General features: G+C 44.1%; 1 protein-coding gene across 1 annotated transcript in view; it reads right to left on the bottom strand.

The window, feature by feature from the left end:
* Window positions 1-9605: 9605 nt before the first annotated feature.
* The window catches only part of LOC119161183 (uncharacterized), a 32338-nt gene continuing 22343 nt past the window's right edge, over window positions 9606-19600 (bottom strand). Inside the window, exons 4-6 of the mRNA XM_037413538.2 lie at window positions 13336-13396; window positions 11528-12614; window positions 9606-9884 (exon numbers count right to left, since the gene is read on the bottom strand). Of these exons, the coding sequence (XP_037269435.2) occupies window positions 11547-12614; window positions 13336-13396 (1129 nt within the window). The 3' untranslated portion in view covers window positions 9606-9884; window positions 11528-11546. The remainder of the gene's footprint in view (window positions 9885-11527; window positions 12615-13335; window positions 13397-19600) is intronic.

The raw sequence follows: 19600 nt of genomic DNA, 5'->3' as shown, positions 1-19600 counted from the left end.
TCGAAAAACAGTCTTTGAATTCGGCCAGTAGCTCAAGAAGCCTCTTTCGCTCGTTCTTAGGCAAAGTAGTGCTAACGTCAAGAACTGGTGTCGAATCAAGTTTTGGCGCCTCGTCGACTACTGCCAAGCAGCCTTCTGCGTCTGTGATATCGTCGAAGTAAGCGACGGCCATGTCTTTTGGAAGGTGCCGGCGCTCATCACTAAAATTTGTCAGAAGCAAGTGCGTGCGTCCAGCGGCGACACTGACGATACCCCTTGCGACGGAAATGCCGTGTGTGAAGAGGAGCGAGGTTATTCGGTCTGCTACTCCTTCGCCGTCAAACTGGACACCGGCTGCCACAGAAACAAGGGTGCATGACCGTGGAGGGAGAACCACATCGTCATCAGTTAGACGCAATTGGTTTGGTCGCGCTTGTGTACAATCAGGTGCGCCCGAACTGTTGCGGAATGTAATCAGACTGTCTGGGATATTGATGACGGCGCCGTACTCTCGTAAGAAGTCCATACCAATAATTAGATCCTTGCAGCATGCGGCGAGAACGACGAACGACGCAACAAAAGAAGAACCTCCTATGTCAATTCTCGCTGTGCATCTCCCAGAGGGCATCAATAACTGACCACCTGCCGTCCTTATTTGAGGGCCTGTCCACGGTGTCTTGACTTTTTTGAGGCGCATGGCGAGGTCCTGACTGATGATAGAAAAGTCGGCACCGGTGTCGACTAAGGCTGTTACTTTCTGGCCGTCAAGAAAAACAGTCAGGTCAGCGGTCACAATGTCGTCGCTCTCACGTCTTGTTGTATTTAAAGCGTCGTGTAATGGGGGCTTTTCGTCGTCATCTTCGTGGCCTGCAACCTTACCCCCGGAGGTCGCCGCCCTCAGTTTCCCCGTCGCGGGCTGGGTGACCTTCTTGCGTTAAGGTCCGCGGAGGTACGTCGGTGTGACGAAGGTGAATGAGTGGGAGAAGGAGAGCGGGATTGACTTCCCAGACCTGGCTGGCGGGTAGGTATTGCCTCCTCGTCAGAAGTACGGTATTCGTAAAAGTGAGAACGGGCTCCATGGAAAGAGGCGTCCTCCCGGCGTGGTTGTATTCTTCGTTCGCACGTCGATCGTCAGACCATGTTCGAAGCTGGCGGAACGAATCATTGCGGTGCCAGCAATGACGGGCAATATGACCTGCGCCTCCGCAGTTAAAGCATAGTGGACGCCGATCGATTGTGCGCCATGCGTCTGTTCTTCGGAGCGGTGGACGTCTGAGCCTCCCTTCTTGCGACGATGTCCATGGTGCTGCTGTGGATGCCTGGTGGTACGTCGGTTGGCTTGGCGGTCGGCTCAGGGTCTGCTCTTGCCGCGGTGACCAAGGGGCCGTCGGCACTGGGTGATATGGCGGCGATGTACCAGATGGTGAACGTCGCAGAGCATCGGCATAGCTCATGGGACGGTGCTCGTCACCAGGACCAGCGGTAGAAAAGGCGTGGCGGATTTCGTCGCGTACCAGTTCAGCGACGGACGCAACGGGGGTTTGAGCAACTGGATTCCGGAACTTTTGAAGTTCTTCGCGAACTATCTCCCTAATGAGGTCTCGCAGGGAGCTTTGATCCTCAGGTATGGCGGCAGCATTGATTGGGGCGCTGCTAGACATTCGTTGATACTGCCTGCATCGTTGATGGAGCGCCCGCTCGATAGCCGTAGCCTCCTTGATGAAGTCAGCTACGGTACTTGGAGGGTGGCGCAGTAGCCCGGCGAAAAGTTGCTCCTTAACGCCGCGCATGAGGTAGCTCAACTTCCTATCTTCGCTCATGTTCGGGTGAGCTCGACGAAAAAGACGAGTCATATCTTCAGCAAACATAGTAACGCTTTCGTTGGGTTTTTGAACCCGTAGCTCCAACAGCTGCTGCGCACGGTCGCGTCGATCGACATTGGTGAACGTATCGACAAGCTGTTGTCGGAAGTCGCCCCAAGTTAACAGACTGGCTTCTCTGTTTTCATACCAAATTTTCGCACCGCCGTCAAGGTAGAAATAGGCGCGCGAGAGCTTTTCTTGTTCAGGCCACAGATTAATCTTGGCGACACGCTCGTAGTGCTCAAGCCAGTCGTCCACGTCCTCTTGGGCGCCGCCACTAAAGTGATAGGGAACCAGCGGTTGAAAGATGGTTACCTGTGAAGGCTGTGTTGGCAGGGGGCCTTGGGGCGCCGGTTGCGGACTCGCGTTGGCCATTTGGAGAGGTAATCGGCACTTGCGAGGTTCCGTAGAAGGCGTGAACTCTGGAGCGAGGCCTATCAGCCGCCGACTGAACCGGTGCACGGGAGTTGCAATGGGTGACAATGCGTCCGAGCTAGATGAACGGCTCCCAGTGGGAGTATGGAGCATTAGGTAGGGTTGCGTCCCAGCACCTCCACCAGTGTCGCGGTGCAGCGCGAACCAAAGGCAGATGAACGTTGACACAGCGACTCTCAGCAGCCGAACAGCAAGATCGCCTTCTTTATCTTCAATCAGCCAGAGCTCCACTACCTGGTGTCCGCCAAATCCCCTTATTGTCGTTTTGGTCCACCAGTACACACGCGTCAATATATAGGAACCTAGGCTCAAACATTAAAAAATGAGAACTGAAGAGCTCTGTAAAAACACTGTGCTTCAAAACCTCTATTCATGCTCATTTATCAAAAGGGCACCATGGGGACGCAAGAAACGAAATAGGTATTTGCTTAAAATCCAGCCTCAAGTTATGACGCTGGAACGCGAGTCAGAACTTAGCCTCAGCAAAAATGTTTTTCCACCAAGTATTTCTCTCTCTCTTTCTCCTTCTCTCGCTCTCTCTTTCTATACTCGTTATCTCGTCGATAAAGTTTTTGCATCACTCATCCAACAAATCAGCGCACGTCTTCAGGTAGCGAAATAGAACAGGAAAAGGAGAGGAAAAGTAAAGAAGAGGAGGAAGAAGGACGTGCTGGTTCATGATTTCTAATCTTCAATGTGTTCATCGACGACACAGGGCTAACTCCGACCTTATAGCTCTGCTGTTAAATATCCGCTGACGCCTGTTAACTGAGAGCCTCCTGTAGAAAGCTGCGATGTGCAAACCACAATAGGTGGTAGGTGTATGCCTTAACACGCAAAAAATAGCGCCTTCAGCGGAGATATACACGAAAGTCATTCACGTTGTAAAATGTTGAGAAGCCGTAAGCATCATGCGGAGACTTGGAGCCTGTTTTCTAACACCAATGAATTGCCATTGGCCTCCTGTTTTGCACACGTTCTTACGGTGTGCTAATCACAACGGCATTGTGAGTTATTTTGTAGCGGTCTGACCCCTTCGAGTTCCGCAGAGAAAGAATTGATTTGCATGCTGCAGCATGTAAAGTCCGAAGCAGTGTTGTGATATGGGTGCCTCCATTCTATTCCAATTTCATTCCGGAGAATTAGAACAAGCTGCAATTTCACTCCTTTCAATTCCTTGGAATGAAAAAACTTGGATCATTCCCCACCGGCAATGGTCAGGCAGCTCCTGTTGATTCCTGTAATTCCTCAACTTATGAAAGATATATTGATAGTTTTATTGAGTAAAGAAATTGCACATCATTAAGCTGATGTCATCGGATGTATCAAGAACTGCAAAATTATGCAAAACACGTTACCAAGATCTAGGGATGTAGATTGGTAGCATATCTCCTGCAGTATACAAGCACTCACTAAATTCCGCAGGGGCAGTTCTCCCGCTAACTATAGTATTTACATGATCAACTTCTTTGATCAAATAGTGGTGTTTCAATATTGTTACGCCTAAATGTTTTATTGCTAAAATGATAACATATCGTATTTTTATGAATGAAAGCTATAGCGTTCAAGAACACTAAACAGTTCCGCCAGGTGTCTGGATTGTGGAGCATGCAGTCGTGAACATGAAGAAAACTCTAGATCTCCTGGTATAGGCTGGAACAGTGCACCGCTTGGGCATCTTGCAAGCGCCTTTCTTTGATCGAATACAGAAGCGCGCCTCACATGAATGGGTGGTATGAGAACTTTCTTTATGCGCCTGTGGGCAGCTATGTAGTATCTTCCTTGTTGCGAAGGTTATTCAGGTGGGTCAGGTACTAAACCACTCGTGAGATGAAGAGCAGACTGTGCACAGCATGCATCTGCAACTTTTGTGTTATTGTATCTATGGGCACCAAAGAGGAGAAATATATTGTTTCTCCCCTCAGTATCTGCTGTGATGCTGCATTTGTTTGTGCACTTACTCATGCCGTGGTTTTTTGTTACATATTGGCAGATAGTTCACATCTTTACGCCGCACCTACCCTTGGCTCTGGCTAACCCTTGGCTTCCCCTTCGCTCTGGTGGATCTAGAAAATGCGTGTTGGCTTTTCACATAAAATGAATATGTATTCAGGCCTACATGACTGATTTAAGCACAATATTAGACTGTTCACTATTCAGGGTGCAGTAAAACATCTTCCTTCCCACTGTCCTCATTGCTTAGTGATGGGAAAACTGGTATGTGCAGAGTCGTAGCAACTGAATGGAGAACTGTGTGCAGCGCTGATATATAGACCTTCGCCAACAAAATTTCGGGCAAAGGCGCCCATGTAAATAGACAGAGAGGACAGCATGAAAAAAAAGGAGGGGTATTAGGGCGGACGGAGCGCAAGCTGGTATAAGAAAGCTTGCGGTGAACAGAAGCATCGCGCCATCGTCAATGAGTATCACTATACATAAAGAAGCGTTTTTTAAAATATGTGTCTGAGTTGCCAACGGCGGCACAAGCAAAAACAAACAGTGAAGGGTGCATGGGAACATTGCAGGCGCGTGGGTCGCCGGATGGAGTAAAAAATAGCGAAGCGTTAAAAAAAAGACGGGGGGGGGGGGGGGGTACGCCACAACGATATAGTTCGGCACGATGGATATCATAGACGTAGAACCACGCTTACATGAGCAATAGTGACGAACTTTGGGGCAACACAGCCTATACGAAAACATTATTGTTGTAGGCGCATTGCTTATAAATGTAGCATGCTTGTAATCAGCCAAGTCATTTCAAAAAAACTGCTTTATTGTTAAATTCGAGGTTCTGGCTTACTAATGTATTAGGCTTGAAAAACAGCGCGTAGACAAAAAACGGGCTCAGTTTCCGGAAAAAACGTTATTCTATTCCCAATCTATTCCGTGCAAAAGACGCTTAAGAACATTCCCATTCCATTTTTTCAAGTGCTGGCTCCATCCCATTCCGTTGTCGCGAAAATGTGGAATGATTCCGGAATCATCCCGATTCCGAAGCAGCAACTCCGCAACGCTGGTCCGGAGGCTGGCCCATTAGTTGAAACAAATCGCCAAACATGGCCATCACTGTCTGTGCATCACCCTTTATTAGTTGCTAATTAGTTTTAGGGAACCGAAGAGTGGTGGGTGGGTGCTCCACCTACTCATCTAGAGGAGGCGGGGGGAAGACACTAATTCTGCACCATACCGTCACTCAGTCTGACCTTTGACGTCATTTTTAATGCGCAAAGTTGTGCCTACGCCTGCAAAGTTATGTCTGCAAAGTTATGGACAATAGTGGGGACTGACAACACGTGGTGTTGCAATCACAGATCTCTCTACTTCACATATTTACCAAGAAAAGCCGAGAATAAACGTCACGCCTTTTTTAGAAGCACGTCATCACTTTTCCATTCCTTGCTGAGGTCAGGGGATGGGGCTGAGACTGCGCCCCTCGTTTCCTTAATAGAGAACGCTGCGCACGCTTATGCCCCCCCCCCCCCACTCTTATTTTTCTATTGTTGGATACAACTTGGGAAGACGAGCGAATCGCGACGGCTGATCTTCCCACCACTACAGAAATGATCCCGTTTATGAACTCGGAAGTGTTCTTCAAAGGCGGACATCACCTCAGTCTTTAATGACATCAGTCTGGAGTTCGCTCCACTTTGTGCAAGGCTTGTGTGCGTCCGTCATTGACGTGTGAATACCCCGCGGAATCTTCTAAAGTTATATGCGACTAATAGATATGCCAAGAAGCTATCTTTAATGAGAAGCATTTATTAGTGAACCACACGTATCTATCTATCTATCTATCTATCTATCTATCTATCTATCTATCTATCTATCTATCTATCTATCTATCTATCTATCTATCTATCTATCTATCTATCTATCTATCTATCTATCTATCTATCTATCTATCTATCTATCTATCTATCTATCTATCTATCTATCTATCTGTCTATGTACTTCACTCGGATGAGCACCCAGATGTAATTAGCTAGCTAGCTAGATATCTACGTCTGAGTGCTCTCGTTAAAAAAACCCACAACCGATATTTATGGTACTAGTTTTCTTGAGCGCAACGTAAAGCTTACCAGTCAGACCTTGTAATCACGAAATGGTAACGCAGAAAACACCGTAGAACATTAATATTTATTTTTTTTATTTGCAGCAATTATGCAGTCCTAAAAAGACATGCTGCAAACAGTGGATGTGATCGCGATAGCGATGATACGCCAGCAGTGTTGAAAAGTGCCGACCTAAGTACAATTACGCAATGTTGTGCTTGTCAAGCCTGCAGTCTCGTCACCACTGCTTTCTAGCGTGCTAAATTATTTTAGAAAAGCTACAGCATTTTCCAGGAGATTCTCATGCATGAACTTTCTTTCTGGCGTGCAAAGGTCGTTTTTTCGACTTTGGCTAAGTCAAGCTGAGCCAATTCTTCGAAAACAAAACGCACGACATGCGGCCGTAGATTGACGTCTTCGCTATGTCAGTGCTAGACAACTTGAGTGATTTAGAGGAACAATTTAGAGGAACGATCAAGTAGCGTTAGAGTGGCATGTTTCGACAGACGACAGTGGTAGCGAAGGAATCCGACGGACCGCCACCACCAGCAGCACGCATGAAGCAATTCTCCACAGAGCAGTAGGTGGATGACATTTCGCGCCCGACGAGCCACTGTGAAAACGCCGCGTGGCCACAGGCGTGGCTGCGCACATGCACAACTGCACCCGTTTCTCTGCAGAGGCCACGAAAGCAGCGCCACTTTTCATGGTGTACTTCTTTTACCTTGTAAGCCGCATAGAAACAAACAAAAATGAAGAATAACATACATAATTGAAATTTAAGCGCTTATTTTGCGGCGCTTCAAATTATCACAGCCAAGTTCTTAGGATTTTCTAATTGTGTTTCATGGCCCAGGCGCTAAGGGTGCGAAACGCCGGTTTAGGTTACTTTTAAACGCGATTTAAATATATAAGTCCTACTCAGATCATGAAAGGTATGCTGTCACCTGTCACCATAACTCATGCCCTTTTCTCTTCCAGCGGAATATAATCATCTGTTCAGGCCAGTTGTGGGTCCCTTGAAAGCTTCCTTTACTTGAAGTAGACCAAAATTAGTACTGGATGTTAAGAGGCTTCACAAGTGTGACACAGATAACGCGAAAATACCCGTCGCGTACTTCGTCTAACCCTTTTCTCCAGATACGTGTGGTGAATACTCGTATACTAAGGGCCGTATGCGGGCATGCACCAAAGGATAGACAATATTTATCTTCACGGGAATGGCAAGAAAAGATATTGATCAATTATGTGCGAGAGTATTACGTGCCAGCGCTGGCTACCTGATGTTATGACACAGACATCACATCATGTTATTGTCACTTGTATAGTCCAGCACCCTTCACTGAAGTTGGTCCACGTAGCACTTGCCAGGGCTACCATCCTCGCAAGCACTAGCGCTGCATGCCAGCTTACCACTTCTTGTGTTGCTAATACTGAGTTTGCCGTTGACACAGTTACTCAGCTGCAAACAACTGCTTATATAAAACATATGCCACTGTAAAGCTTATGTGTGTGCGTAGAACATTTGTGCACATCTTTAGCATAATTTCTTAACGTGTCGCTCAATAAACAATGCTCTCTAGTCACCTTCCATCCACTTGCTTCGCATGACATCGATTTTTATGGTACGTGGTGTCAGCCATTTTTTTTTCTTCATTAGCCCAAGATTTGAGAGAACAGACAAAAATAGAATACTAAAGAAAATGATTGCCTAATATACCTAAAAGCTTTACAGCTATTATTGCTTCTTTATATTAAGAATCATAAGAAAAATACACCGTATCACCTCGGTTTGTACGTACTTGGAGAGTTAAGACTTATTACATTGGTCACATAAGTTCCACGAAATCATTATTTCAAAAAAATTGTATATTATGAAGGCTGTGAACGACACGGTAATGTTATCCCCTTAGGACAAGCAGACATTCACATACTGTTTCATGCACGAACAATTTCAGGCTTCTTGCAAAGTTCAAGACCTAGACCCTTCAACATTATTTACAATTCTATTCAGCAAAACGCTTGAAAATGCGCAAAAGTGATAAAATACTTGAAGCCCCTTTAAATAAAATATATTTCGTAAATTTTTCATTATTCGTAACTCATCCGAAAATTTCCAGCCATTCCTTGTATGTGTGTGTGTGCGTGTGTGTGTGTGCTGAAACGAAACAAGAAGCCCTGAGGATCTCAGTAAACGTATGGGCAAGCGTGAGTGCTCTCTGAGAAATTCATTATGGACAACACACTATAGGCTTTTCATCACGTGCTGGCGTATGGTATATATTGCTTCTCCTCGGCTACTTCACTCAGTGGCTCTGTTGGAGTTGGGGTAGTCACGAGAAATGATACCGTATTCTGACTTCATGCTGCTGTATATTTTTAGACACGCCATGCTGAAATGGACTTTAAAGTTAAAATAAGACGTTTCTTCATTATTACTCAGGGCCGTCTCAGTATACAGAATAGTTTTATGACCAGCGTAAACTAAGCTTCGTGCCTTTCTGTACCCCCCTCTCTATAGGTTACTGTCAATTCAGTAAAATTTTCCTTTACGTGTGTACTTGTCAGAAGGGTCCCCTTAAAATGTGCGCACAATTTCTAAAGACGCACTTGATGCTTCTTCCGCTATATATACTTGCGCAACTGTATTCCTGCAAACAATGCCCACATCCGTGTTTGGGAGTCTTCGAAATTTGAGATTTTTCAAATTGTATATACTTGAACGCAGGGTTGTCCTATGTAAAAAGACGTTGTGTTTATGGAATTTTGTGTGACGAATCAAATTTTAGCTTTCCTGTATTGCAGCAATAATGCAGTGCTGTTTAAGAAAGGTGCACGTAATGTTTACAATGCTGACTTCGTAAACATTGGCATGGAGTTCTAGCCGAAGGAAAAATCCAATCTCACTCGTTGCATTGAAAATTATTTGCATAGATACGGGCTTTACTAACAAAAGCTTGCACATCGAACCACACTAAATGTAGGGAAAAACTGGTTGGTGTGAATATTATAATAGTTTATAGAAATAAGCAATAAACGGAAATTTTATTTTCTTTGGCAACTCAACGTTTATGGAAGCTGGATTATGAAGAAGTTACTTAAGTGTAAAAATAAAAACACGCTTAGAGGAAAAGTGCCTTTTTACCTTTTAACGAGATTGTTTTCGTAGCTTCAGTTTAAAACATTTCTAACTAAGAATTTCACGCATACATGGCATCTACAGTTACGACTCATAAAACGTTGTTGAAGTAAAATACCAAAGTGAATTGACAGATGCTGTTTGTGAAAATATTTTTATTGTTTGAGGTTACCTGTAGCATACCTTCGCCTTTTCCCCTTTTTTGGTAGTTGCTTGCACGATGCTTGACAAATATGGGCGCTCCCATTTGAATACAAGAAATGTATTACATTGTCATTCTTCGGACTGGTTTCACTCGATGTTGTCTTGAGAAGTGTAACTTATTACTGCACGGACGTTCGAAGACTATGGCACAGGATAGACGATGCGAGCTGTATCGGGCAGATGAAAAATGGCGTTGGCGACCAGCGCACGCACCTAAGTGAAAAGAGAAAGAAATGGCTCGATTAAAAAGTGTTGAAGCAGGTTCATTCAAAACACCTGAATGAGATACCGCAGTCATTTTAATTTACTTCAAAGTAATACTATTTGAACTCACAGATATTGACCACAGAGATGTGAATAATGTAATCCGAGTCTATTTCATCACACTGTTAGTAATAATAAAGTATAAAAAAGTGTCGCAAACTAATGTAGAATATTAACAATCTTTTGTACCGTTTATAGCGCCTGGTTTGGAGACATGTGTCATCTCGAGTTAATAATGGACGAGAACTCTCCTTACATACATTTAATAAAGAAAGTTAATAATGGGTAGCTGGAGGCAACGAACACCTAATTTCCTGTTGCTCGGCCACCATGACATTGCCGCATGCAGGAATGGATCTGGCAAGTTTTGTTCTCTATGGTACTTCGTTGGCATTTATTTTACAGCTGCTATGTTAACCACTTTGGCTTTCCCTTTAAAAACGGTTAAGCTTATGGGCTCCCAATAATGGTTTTGTATGCAACCCTGGTTCTAGGCTTACAAAGCGAAAAAAAAATAGAAAAACCTTTTTTTGAATCTGATGTAACGGCTCCGATGCTTGCTGTATAGCAGCGAGTTATTTCATTACGTTCATAAAATGTATATTTTAGCCTCTCAATTAGATGGCAAAGTTCACTAAAAACAACTTCTTTGCTTGTAACATGTCTTGGGACGTATTTACCTCTTGGTATACTAAAGAAAAATGAAAGAATGTGGCCCCGTATCTGCATGTTTCAATGCAAATTTCGTCAAAAGATGATAGTGTTACGTGTGGAGGGAGTGAACAAAACGTTTATTTGATGTTCTGCGCGAGAAAATTGGTGAATTGTAGTCTGGAAGCACTGCGGTAGAGAGTCTCAATCAGGGCAGTGAAGGTGAACGAGCGCATCAAGGCATGTTTGACGCGAGTGCTATCTGGCAGTTGTCTTCGAAAACGAAGGAAGGTGAGCGCGCCCACTGAGAAAGATGTGTGCGTGTCTTGGAGGCGATAAGGTGTAGAAGGTGAAGTGACGGGCAGGTGCTACCACCATGCTGTCTTAGCAAAGCGTTGGAAACACTTGCCTTTTTGAGCATCGCGTTTCACTGTCAGCGCAGCGTGATAAACTCTACGGTCCTTAGAATTATTTATTTGTGCCTTCTAAGACAAACATACGAAATATTGGCGTGTTGTTATGGTGCCTCAGATATGCGCAATAATTGTATTTTAATTGGCAATCGTCAAGTACGAACGCTGAAACTTGAGCGATATTGGTGGGTGCTGTGGATGGGGTTGGCTGTTTAGGGTATCGCTTGGTGCCGTTTGGGCTATCGTTACGGCGAACAAACAGATAAATGTACAGCCAGACAGACATACAGACAACAGACCAAAACTTTTGCGTCGAAGTACTCCAAGAGAGGCTCGTCTTTAAAAATACTGTTAACGCGTACACTGAGCTGTTCTATCAAAATTAATGGTCGCAAGCACATGAGGACAAGTGTCTACGGCATCTTTACTTGCATAAACAGGCGAGAATGAAAAGAGTAAAAAAGTTTTCTTCATGCTCTTTGTTCAAATTATAATAAAGCTCGTCAAGCTTTGCAGTCGCATACTCACAGCCATCTATGAAAATCTTTCAGCCGACAACCACCTCCTTTCCAGAACTGTGGGACACGGAACCTGAACCAGCGGCTTCCTTGCCGTAGGCACTGCCATGGCTGGCTTGACCTTCACCACGGTTGAATCCCGAGCTCTCGCTCAGACCGAAGCTCTTGGAGTCTCCGTAGGACGAGCTTTGCCCGAAGACTTTCCTGTCCGAGCCGCCAACATTATAGGCAAAACTTCCTTGACCAGCTTCCTGCCCAGCCGCCTTGTCAGCGAAACCTCCAGCACTTTCGTATGCGGAACCAGAAGTAGCAGCCCCAGCGACGCCACCGAGGCCGCCTCCGTAGCCGCCGCCGACGCCACCTCCATAGCCTCCAGCAATCGCGCCACCAACTGGAACACCAACGCCGGGTCCGACACCACCACCGACCCCGGGGCCAACACCAATAGCTCCTCCAACAGGTCCTCCGACGGGTCCTCCGACTACTGCTCCACCAAGACCAGGGCCGACACCAACAGCGCCACCCACGGGACCTCCAACGGGACCTCCTACAGGCACTCCGCCAACTCCTTTACCTATCCCGGGACCGACGCCGACTCCAGCACCACCAACAGGCCCGACGGGTCCTCCGATGACACCTTTACCAATTCCAGGACCAACTCCTCCTCCATATCCTGGACCTACACCTCCTCCATAGCTAACGCCTCCTATTCCCAGCCCGGGACGAATACCTCCACCGTAGCCACCACCGTAGGAACCACCACCGTAGCCACCACGGTAGCCGCTGCTATAACCCCCTCCATAGCCAGCACCGCCAGCGCCGTAGCCAGCACCGTATCCTGAACCGTAGCCTGCTCCACGGAATCCTCCACCAATGCCTGGTCCATAGCCACAAGGGCATGGCGGGCAGCCACCGAGACCACCACCAAGCCCGCCGCCACTCAGGAAGAGCCCACGGCCTTCAATCTTCTCGTCACCTTCCTTCTTCTCATCATTAGTAGATCCTGCTACTGTTGTAGTTTCAGCTGGTTTCTCTTCGGCCGGCTTGTCTTCAGCGAGAACAAGGAGGCAGAGGGCAAGCAGGCTCGATAAAACTAGCTGGAAATCAGACAAAGCTCTGACTAGTACACTTGAGATCACGAGCGTTATAAGATTGCGGTTGTGTTTATGCAGATTACGTTGATCGTTTATTTCTCAAATATATTTCTGTTTTTTGTTCGTTTTACTCTTGACAAGTCGTCCACTGGAAGCCTCGATTCGACTTTTAGGAATGCTGTGAAGTCATGCAAACTGATGATACGAAATCGATTATGTAGAATTAAAAAACTACTATAATATACGGTGCATTGATGTCATAATATTTACCTTCACTGCAGCAAGAAATGTTTAAGTGGAGACTTATCAATCTTACAATCTCTTTTCTAAATATTTATTCATTTTCGTATGATAACATATTTGACACCTAATACTATGACAAGGTACATGATTAGTCACAGCATTAAAGAAAAGCTGCATCCAGCAAAAAGGGCTAACGAAATCATTGCTACCACGTCACAACCAGAGAAGCTACATGACAGCAAACAAGCCGGCTTATGTGCAAGCTGACTTCTTTGTGAGCGTCGTAGTTCTCTACACTTAACGTCGAGACCCTGTTGTGGAGCCCTTGCCTGGGCGTTTAATTGTGGCAAGAAACATTGAAGTGGCCAAAATGCAAAGATATCATAGCACAGGAAAACGATAATGTTTCAATTGAAGCTATATGCCGAAAGTCACACTCAAACCTTCACGAAAAAATACAAAATGGCGTCAGCATGCTTACAGTGGTCCTCATGGCTCTGGCACTTTTGGTGGACTGGTCACAGGCGCTGCCACGCCGCGCGCTGTTTTATATTCACGCGCCCCCTCTCTGGTCTCAAGGACCCGTAGGTGTTGGACAGGCAATCGTTGGCTTCCTTCTCGGAAGGCATTTCTCCAGATACACGTCTAGTTCCTTGTGCCTGACAATGAAGCGGCGCCGGCAATCGCCTTCGACGCAATGCCGGTTTACTCTCTCCGGTCAGAGGTTTCCCCGCAACCTTTCTCGCTCAACAGGCCCCAACTGTGCACAGACGCACAAACAGCGTTTCTTGCGCAACACACGTGTGCCAAGAGTCTGCCGTGGCCCCCACAGTTCCCATGCCATTGCTTGTAACACTAGTGCGTAGGTGATTATTTTCCCCAGCTACGAGTCAAGTTTGTATATAGACGCATTCGTGCTCACTCGTGACTCCGCGTTAACCTTGCGGGCATGCGCATTAGGTTGTGAGTGCCTAGAATTACCGACATCTCTTGGACAATTTATTAATGAGCCACTTCGGCTTTTCCTACATTGTCCCGTTGTTCCAGCTCCAGAAAGTGAAATGTACATGTGGCTAGACAGTAAAGGTACAATGATATTTTTTTATTGTTAAATAGTTGCATAAACGGAATGTGGAAGCATGGTTACAAGGTACCTAATATGTGAGGTGTGATTCCAACGTGTGCTGAATTATTTAAAGAAAAAAACTTGCGGAAGAACTTCCTAATGCAACGTAGGCTGAAGGCAGCAAGTGCGTTTTCAAAGAAAATAGGCATCGGCCAGTTATTTCGCAAGCTTATAAGTAATGACATATCTAGGTTTTGTAAGTCAACTGTTAAAACTTTATTTGAGGGATTGCATCATACATACGAGGGTTAATCCTTAATTTCTGAAGTAGCCGTATGCCTTTCTGAGACTCTATAGATGGCCGCGAAAATTGTTAAAAGTTTTTGCAGAAGACACTCGAAGTCTTCTTCTCTTTGTCCTGCATAGATATGTGCGGACATGAAATTATTTTTTATTTCAGAATGACCAGCCTTACTTGTAAAACATAGCTACCGGGTGGCGTCTCGTTCAGTGCAGCCATATAACGGCCAAAAATTTGTCAACAGCCTTTTTATTACTCTAATGTTTAGTCCGTGAATAACGAGTTACAGAACGCATTCAAGAGCATACAAAACTAGAGGGATAGCTAACTGTTTCCCAGCAAAGTCCTTCCAAACAATCTGTGCAAACACAATTAACTAACTACTTTTCACTGCATTTTCCTGTTTTTACCTCACGTAACGGCGCCATAACGGCTTATAATGTCACGTCACAAGCCCCCCAAAGCCCGCCTACAGAAATGTAACTTGACAAAGTGGCTGACTAGGCTACAGAAAGTAACTACAGAAATGGCTGTAGAAAAAATGATATTTTGTTGTTTTTTCTGTGGAAACACAAATTAGCATATTCACAAAAAGCAGCAGATTAAAAAACAGTTCTTATCAAAAGTACTGATCATATCAAATTCTATACAGCGGGCGTTGATTGAATAATTTTGCTGACTCAACAAAGTCATTTTCCATAACCTGTAATATTAAAAATATTCGTTTCATCTTGAGGCAACGTGGAATGCCACATTTACAAGAACTTGTGGAACTATTTGCTCTGCATGCTATTTTCGCAGTGAGCCCTCTCGTTTGTTACCAGCGGGAAATACTCAACGCCGTCTTTCCTTACTTGGACTTTGAGCTCTTTTGAAGGAAGCTTTTTAGTCCCTTATAGGCAGAGCATTGTAAACTAGATAGTCGACCCTTTTAACGGGCGAGGAAGAAACTTCTCGGTCGCTTTCGAACTTCGTATGGTTTACAGGGGCCCTTTCATAGAAGACTAATAGGTTAGTGTCAACAGGTAATGGAAATTTTAGCGCGTAATGATCACTTCCCATAGTGAAGGATGGGATAGAATGAAAATAAGTATTGATCAACATTTCCGTCTCATTCAGTTGCAATGCAGTTTATCACGTTTTGTGAAAGCTGCGTAACTGTATTGAAGATTTCCCTTGGTGCTCGTGGTCATTAAAAACTTAGCACACTACATTTATTGTTCAATAGGTCAATACCCAAAGTTGTAACACTAAAATGCAGCCACAGATGAGCTAGGCAGCTTTTCACCAACTGTGCCCTTACGCAGAGTACTTAGGGTAGTGAACAAACACAACTAATTTTGTCACTTTGTTCTGTTTTCGCAGTGAGCCCTCTCCTTTGTTACCAGCGGGAAATACTCAACGCCGTCTTTCCTTACTTGGACTTTGAGCTCTTTTGAAGGAAGCTTTTTAGTCCCTTATAGGCAGAGCATTGTAAACTAGATAGCCGACCCTTTTAACGGGCGAGGAAGAAACTTCTTGGTCGCTTTCGAACTTCGTATGGTGTACAGGGGCCCTTTCATAGAAGACTAATAGGTTAGTGTCAACAGGTAATGGAAATTTTAGCGCGTAATGATCACTTCCCATAGTGAAGGATGGGATAGAATAAAAATAAGTATTGATCAACATTTTCGTCTCAAACAGCCTCGTACTATCACGCATTCCGTAACAGCTGTTAAAACGTGAGAAGGACTTATATTATAAATTATCAACCATGGTAATTAACATAAATTTGGAAATGTTGGCATCCTATTTCAGCCTCTGACACACGAGAGGCAGACCAAGTGACAGCTAACAAATAAAGCTGCCTAATTTCGTGAGTTTCGTTTGCAGATAAGTGAGCTTATATACGTGGGGATGGCTAAATTTCAGCGCAACCACATCGGTCTGAAGTTAAGTAAAACCATAGGATTACGAGAATGTTTTTTTCTTCGGAGCCATTCGCAGCTTGAGATTGAGATGCTTTATCTTCACATTCGTTATCTGTCTAATAGGAAACATACAATTATATGTTATAATGCCTCGCAAAGTTTCTCGAAAATCTGGTAAAGTACATCAAATGCTTTTTTATGCGTGCAAAAATATTTAGTATTTGAAGAAGCCTGTGAATGAATCAATTCACTAATGTTGTCTTCTGTGGTGTATTGCACGTGCGAACGACAGCTGTGACGTCTACATTACCTAATGCAGCCCGTATTAGTCAAAGACTGGTAGCTGGCAGAAAAACAACTTCGAGTCTTCCAGTTATCGTAACTGTCATGCGGCCATCAATAATCGTGCGAGTGGAATATGTTGCGAGAGCCCCCATGGCTGCTTGCAGGAGCTGCAGTATACCGGGTGCAATAGACGGACGGGAAAACATATGACACCAGATGAAGCTGCTACACAAAAAAGACAGTCCGCTTACGCAGCATGCAAATAGCTCACATTCTAGTTTTCCTGACAAGGCGTGGAGAGTTCCGGCACGTAATAGCTTTCGTCCATGCCTTCATGAAGCGTCTTTCGTTTAGGGCACGAAAGATCCAACTGACTCTCAAAACTGCCAGAGGCTAACAAGTATCACCACCGGTTTAATCGAAGGCGCAAGAGAAAAGAACAATTAAAGGATGGTTCAGTGTTGAGACGATTACACTTTTATATTCTCCCGAATGTCACAGAGGAAGGCCGAACTAATAGCTAGAAAAGCTACACAAAAAGCTTTATGTTCATATTTAATACTCGCACTTGCTGGTGTGGGACTAGGAAAGTTTCTAAGATTGGTTTTACGTATTTTCAGATTCTAAGATAAGAGATGTATGCCTTTCATTGCTACCTGAACAAAAGTCGAATAGTGGGCTAGGTGGTAGAACAGTCCTTAATATCCTGTATTGAACTGTCCATCTCACTCGGTAATTGCCTAATGTTGAAGATGACAAAATTTGCTTTCTTTACACACTGCTGTACTTATCGCATAATCTGACAAAGCGTACAAAAAACATAATTATTTTCCTGAGCATCCAATAACAGAAATCTTCAAAAACACTCCGAAATTATGTACTTATGTTGCTGTATGCGCATTGTGCAAGTGTGTGACTTCATTGCGGTGGCATCTATGAATGGCATTGTTCTCGTCCCACTAGTGTTGAACAAAAAAAAGCGCATTTATCATGAGCCCATTGGGAGCAAGGGCAATAATGAACTGATGGAGAAAACCAAGGAGGAATGATTACTGGAGCATTATTGTATCCCAGTAAACTGATGAAAGTCAAGAAACTCTTGTCACGTATTGTCACATCTATGCCACTTTCTAAACTCTTCTGAGATGAATTAGGCTGCAAAATTAGCCAATGGCGCGTAAATTCCTTCGTTAATTGTGACAAAGTATTTGCTTAATCGAAACAGATATATCACCACCATTAACCTTTTGAAAGTGTTCTTCGCTGGGACGGTATGTCATTCAGTGTCACTATGGTGTATTGTACATCACTTAAATTTTCATGGCAAAAAACAATACTGTCCGGATCGAACAAACAGACTACTCATACGTAAACTAAATGTACGTTGATTTCAACCAAATTTCGTAGTTTGTAAACTTTTGATTCGTAAATCATGGCTACGGTTGACTGCCACCCTTTTCATCTAACCCTAATTACCGCAGCATTGTTTCGCACCTGCCGGCACTTATTGTTTCAAACACCTTAAAATCTCTGTGTAAATCTTCCTTTACCTTGATTCACCTTTTTTTTTTCCATTTGCTTATTTCCCATCAGCGTCTCACAAAGAACTCTCTGCAAGCAAGTTATTTTCGCAATCCGTGCATACGTTACCATGACAGTACAGCTTCCATGTTCGTGTTTCGTAATTCTTTGCGGGAAAAGAACGCGTGGGATGTCATTGTGAAGATAATTGCTCCTCTAATGCCTCCGAATTGAAAAAGGCACGCGGTAAAATTATTTCTTGGCAGGCTTTTTGAGCCCGCGGCCTCTAAGGGAAATGTTTCGTGTGAGGTGACGCAGTCCGACATGCTCGGTATGGGGTAAATTTTATCTAATATTTTCTGTCCTAAGCATTTTCGAAATCACTTAGTTGCAGCAGTGGTTTTTAATATTTATGGCATCTTTTACTGGCCATGTGCAACGAATATGTGATAGAGCTCCGAGCCCATTTCTAGGGTTGCGGAAAACAAAGACCTCTTTTACATTTTAAAATTGTGTACTCCGAGTCATTTTCACTTCTAAATTACCCAACCAGTAAATACAGGCTCAAAAAAGGACTTGTTGGGACAATAAGTTCTGTTTTACAGGTTATTTCGACACATCTTGATGTTACATTTTTAGGTACTCTTCCATCGGGATGATTTGATTGATTGATTTATTGATTGAGTCATTATTTGATTAATATGCTGGGTTTAGCGCCCCAAAACCACCATATCCTTATGAGAGATGCCGTAGTGGATGGCTCAGGAAATTTCGACCACGTGGGGTTCTTTACAGTTAAGCCAAATCTGAGCACACGCACCTGCACATTTTCGCATCTGTTGAAAATGCAGCCTCTGCAGCTGGGATTCCATCCAGTGACCTGCTGGTAAAAACATCCGATCAGGTTCCTTTTAGGCTACTTCTGTCTTTTTTATTTACTATTTATTCATACAGTAAGCTTACGCATTGTTTAAATAAACACCCCATCTATGCAAATCTGTTCAGCATTTTTGAACGTTATTTAGTGGTCTTTGCACGATGATAGTGGGATATAACACAAACCTTTCAGTATATCCTTTTTTCTAAAGCTGCATGATGCGAAGCACCACACTGGAAGATTGTGAATGCACATCTATCAAAAAAAAACTCTGTGCTTTAGTTCCTTTCAGCCCTAACGTTTGCATATAAAACCGCAACGTAGTTTCGAATAGTTGCTACCAGTGTAGCGATAGTTTTGAACTCCGAGTCTAACACATAAGGATGCCACCTCATGCTTAAGAAGAAGAACTACCGGGTACCGGTATCTGCACAACGCGTCAAACTTTCACATGGCTTTGGTTACGATCATATGAGTGAAGCTTGAAAAAAGAAAATAGCGCCTATTTCACGCGCATAGCTGGGGGCCTTCAGAGGTGGTGAGCTTGGCTATAGCTTTTACCCTCTCACCTCCCAACTCAACATGCTTGCTCCTCTTCTTTTCTTCTTTTGTTTGAAATACTTAAAATGAGAGAAATGTGATATTTATTTGACGCCCTTACGACGATTTCTTCTGTAGCCGCACGTATTTTAAGACGGCTAATTGCATCTTTTGCAACGGTATTTGAGAAACCTAAGATAACTAGAATATTACTTACTGGAGTGAAATTAAGTGGTTATTCTAGAA

This window comes from Rhipicephalus microplus, chromosome X, assembly GCF_043290135.1.
Source record: "Rhipicephalus microplus isolate Deutch F79 chromosome X, USDA_Rmic, whole genome shotgun sequence".
Classification (NCBI taxonomy): Eukaryota; Metazoa; Arthropoda; class Arachnida; order Ixodida; family Ixodidae; genus Rhipicephalus; species Rhipicephalus microplus.
This window is presented reverse-complemented; position numbering and strand designations above follow the sequence as displayed.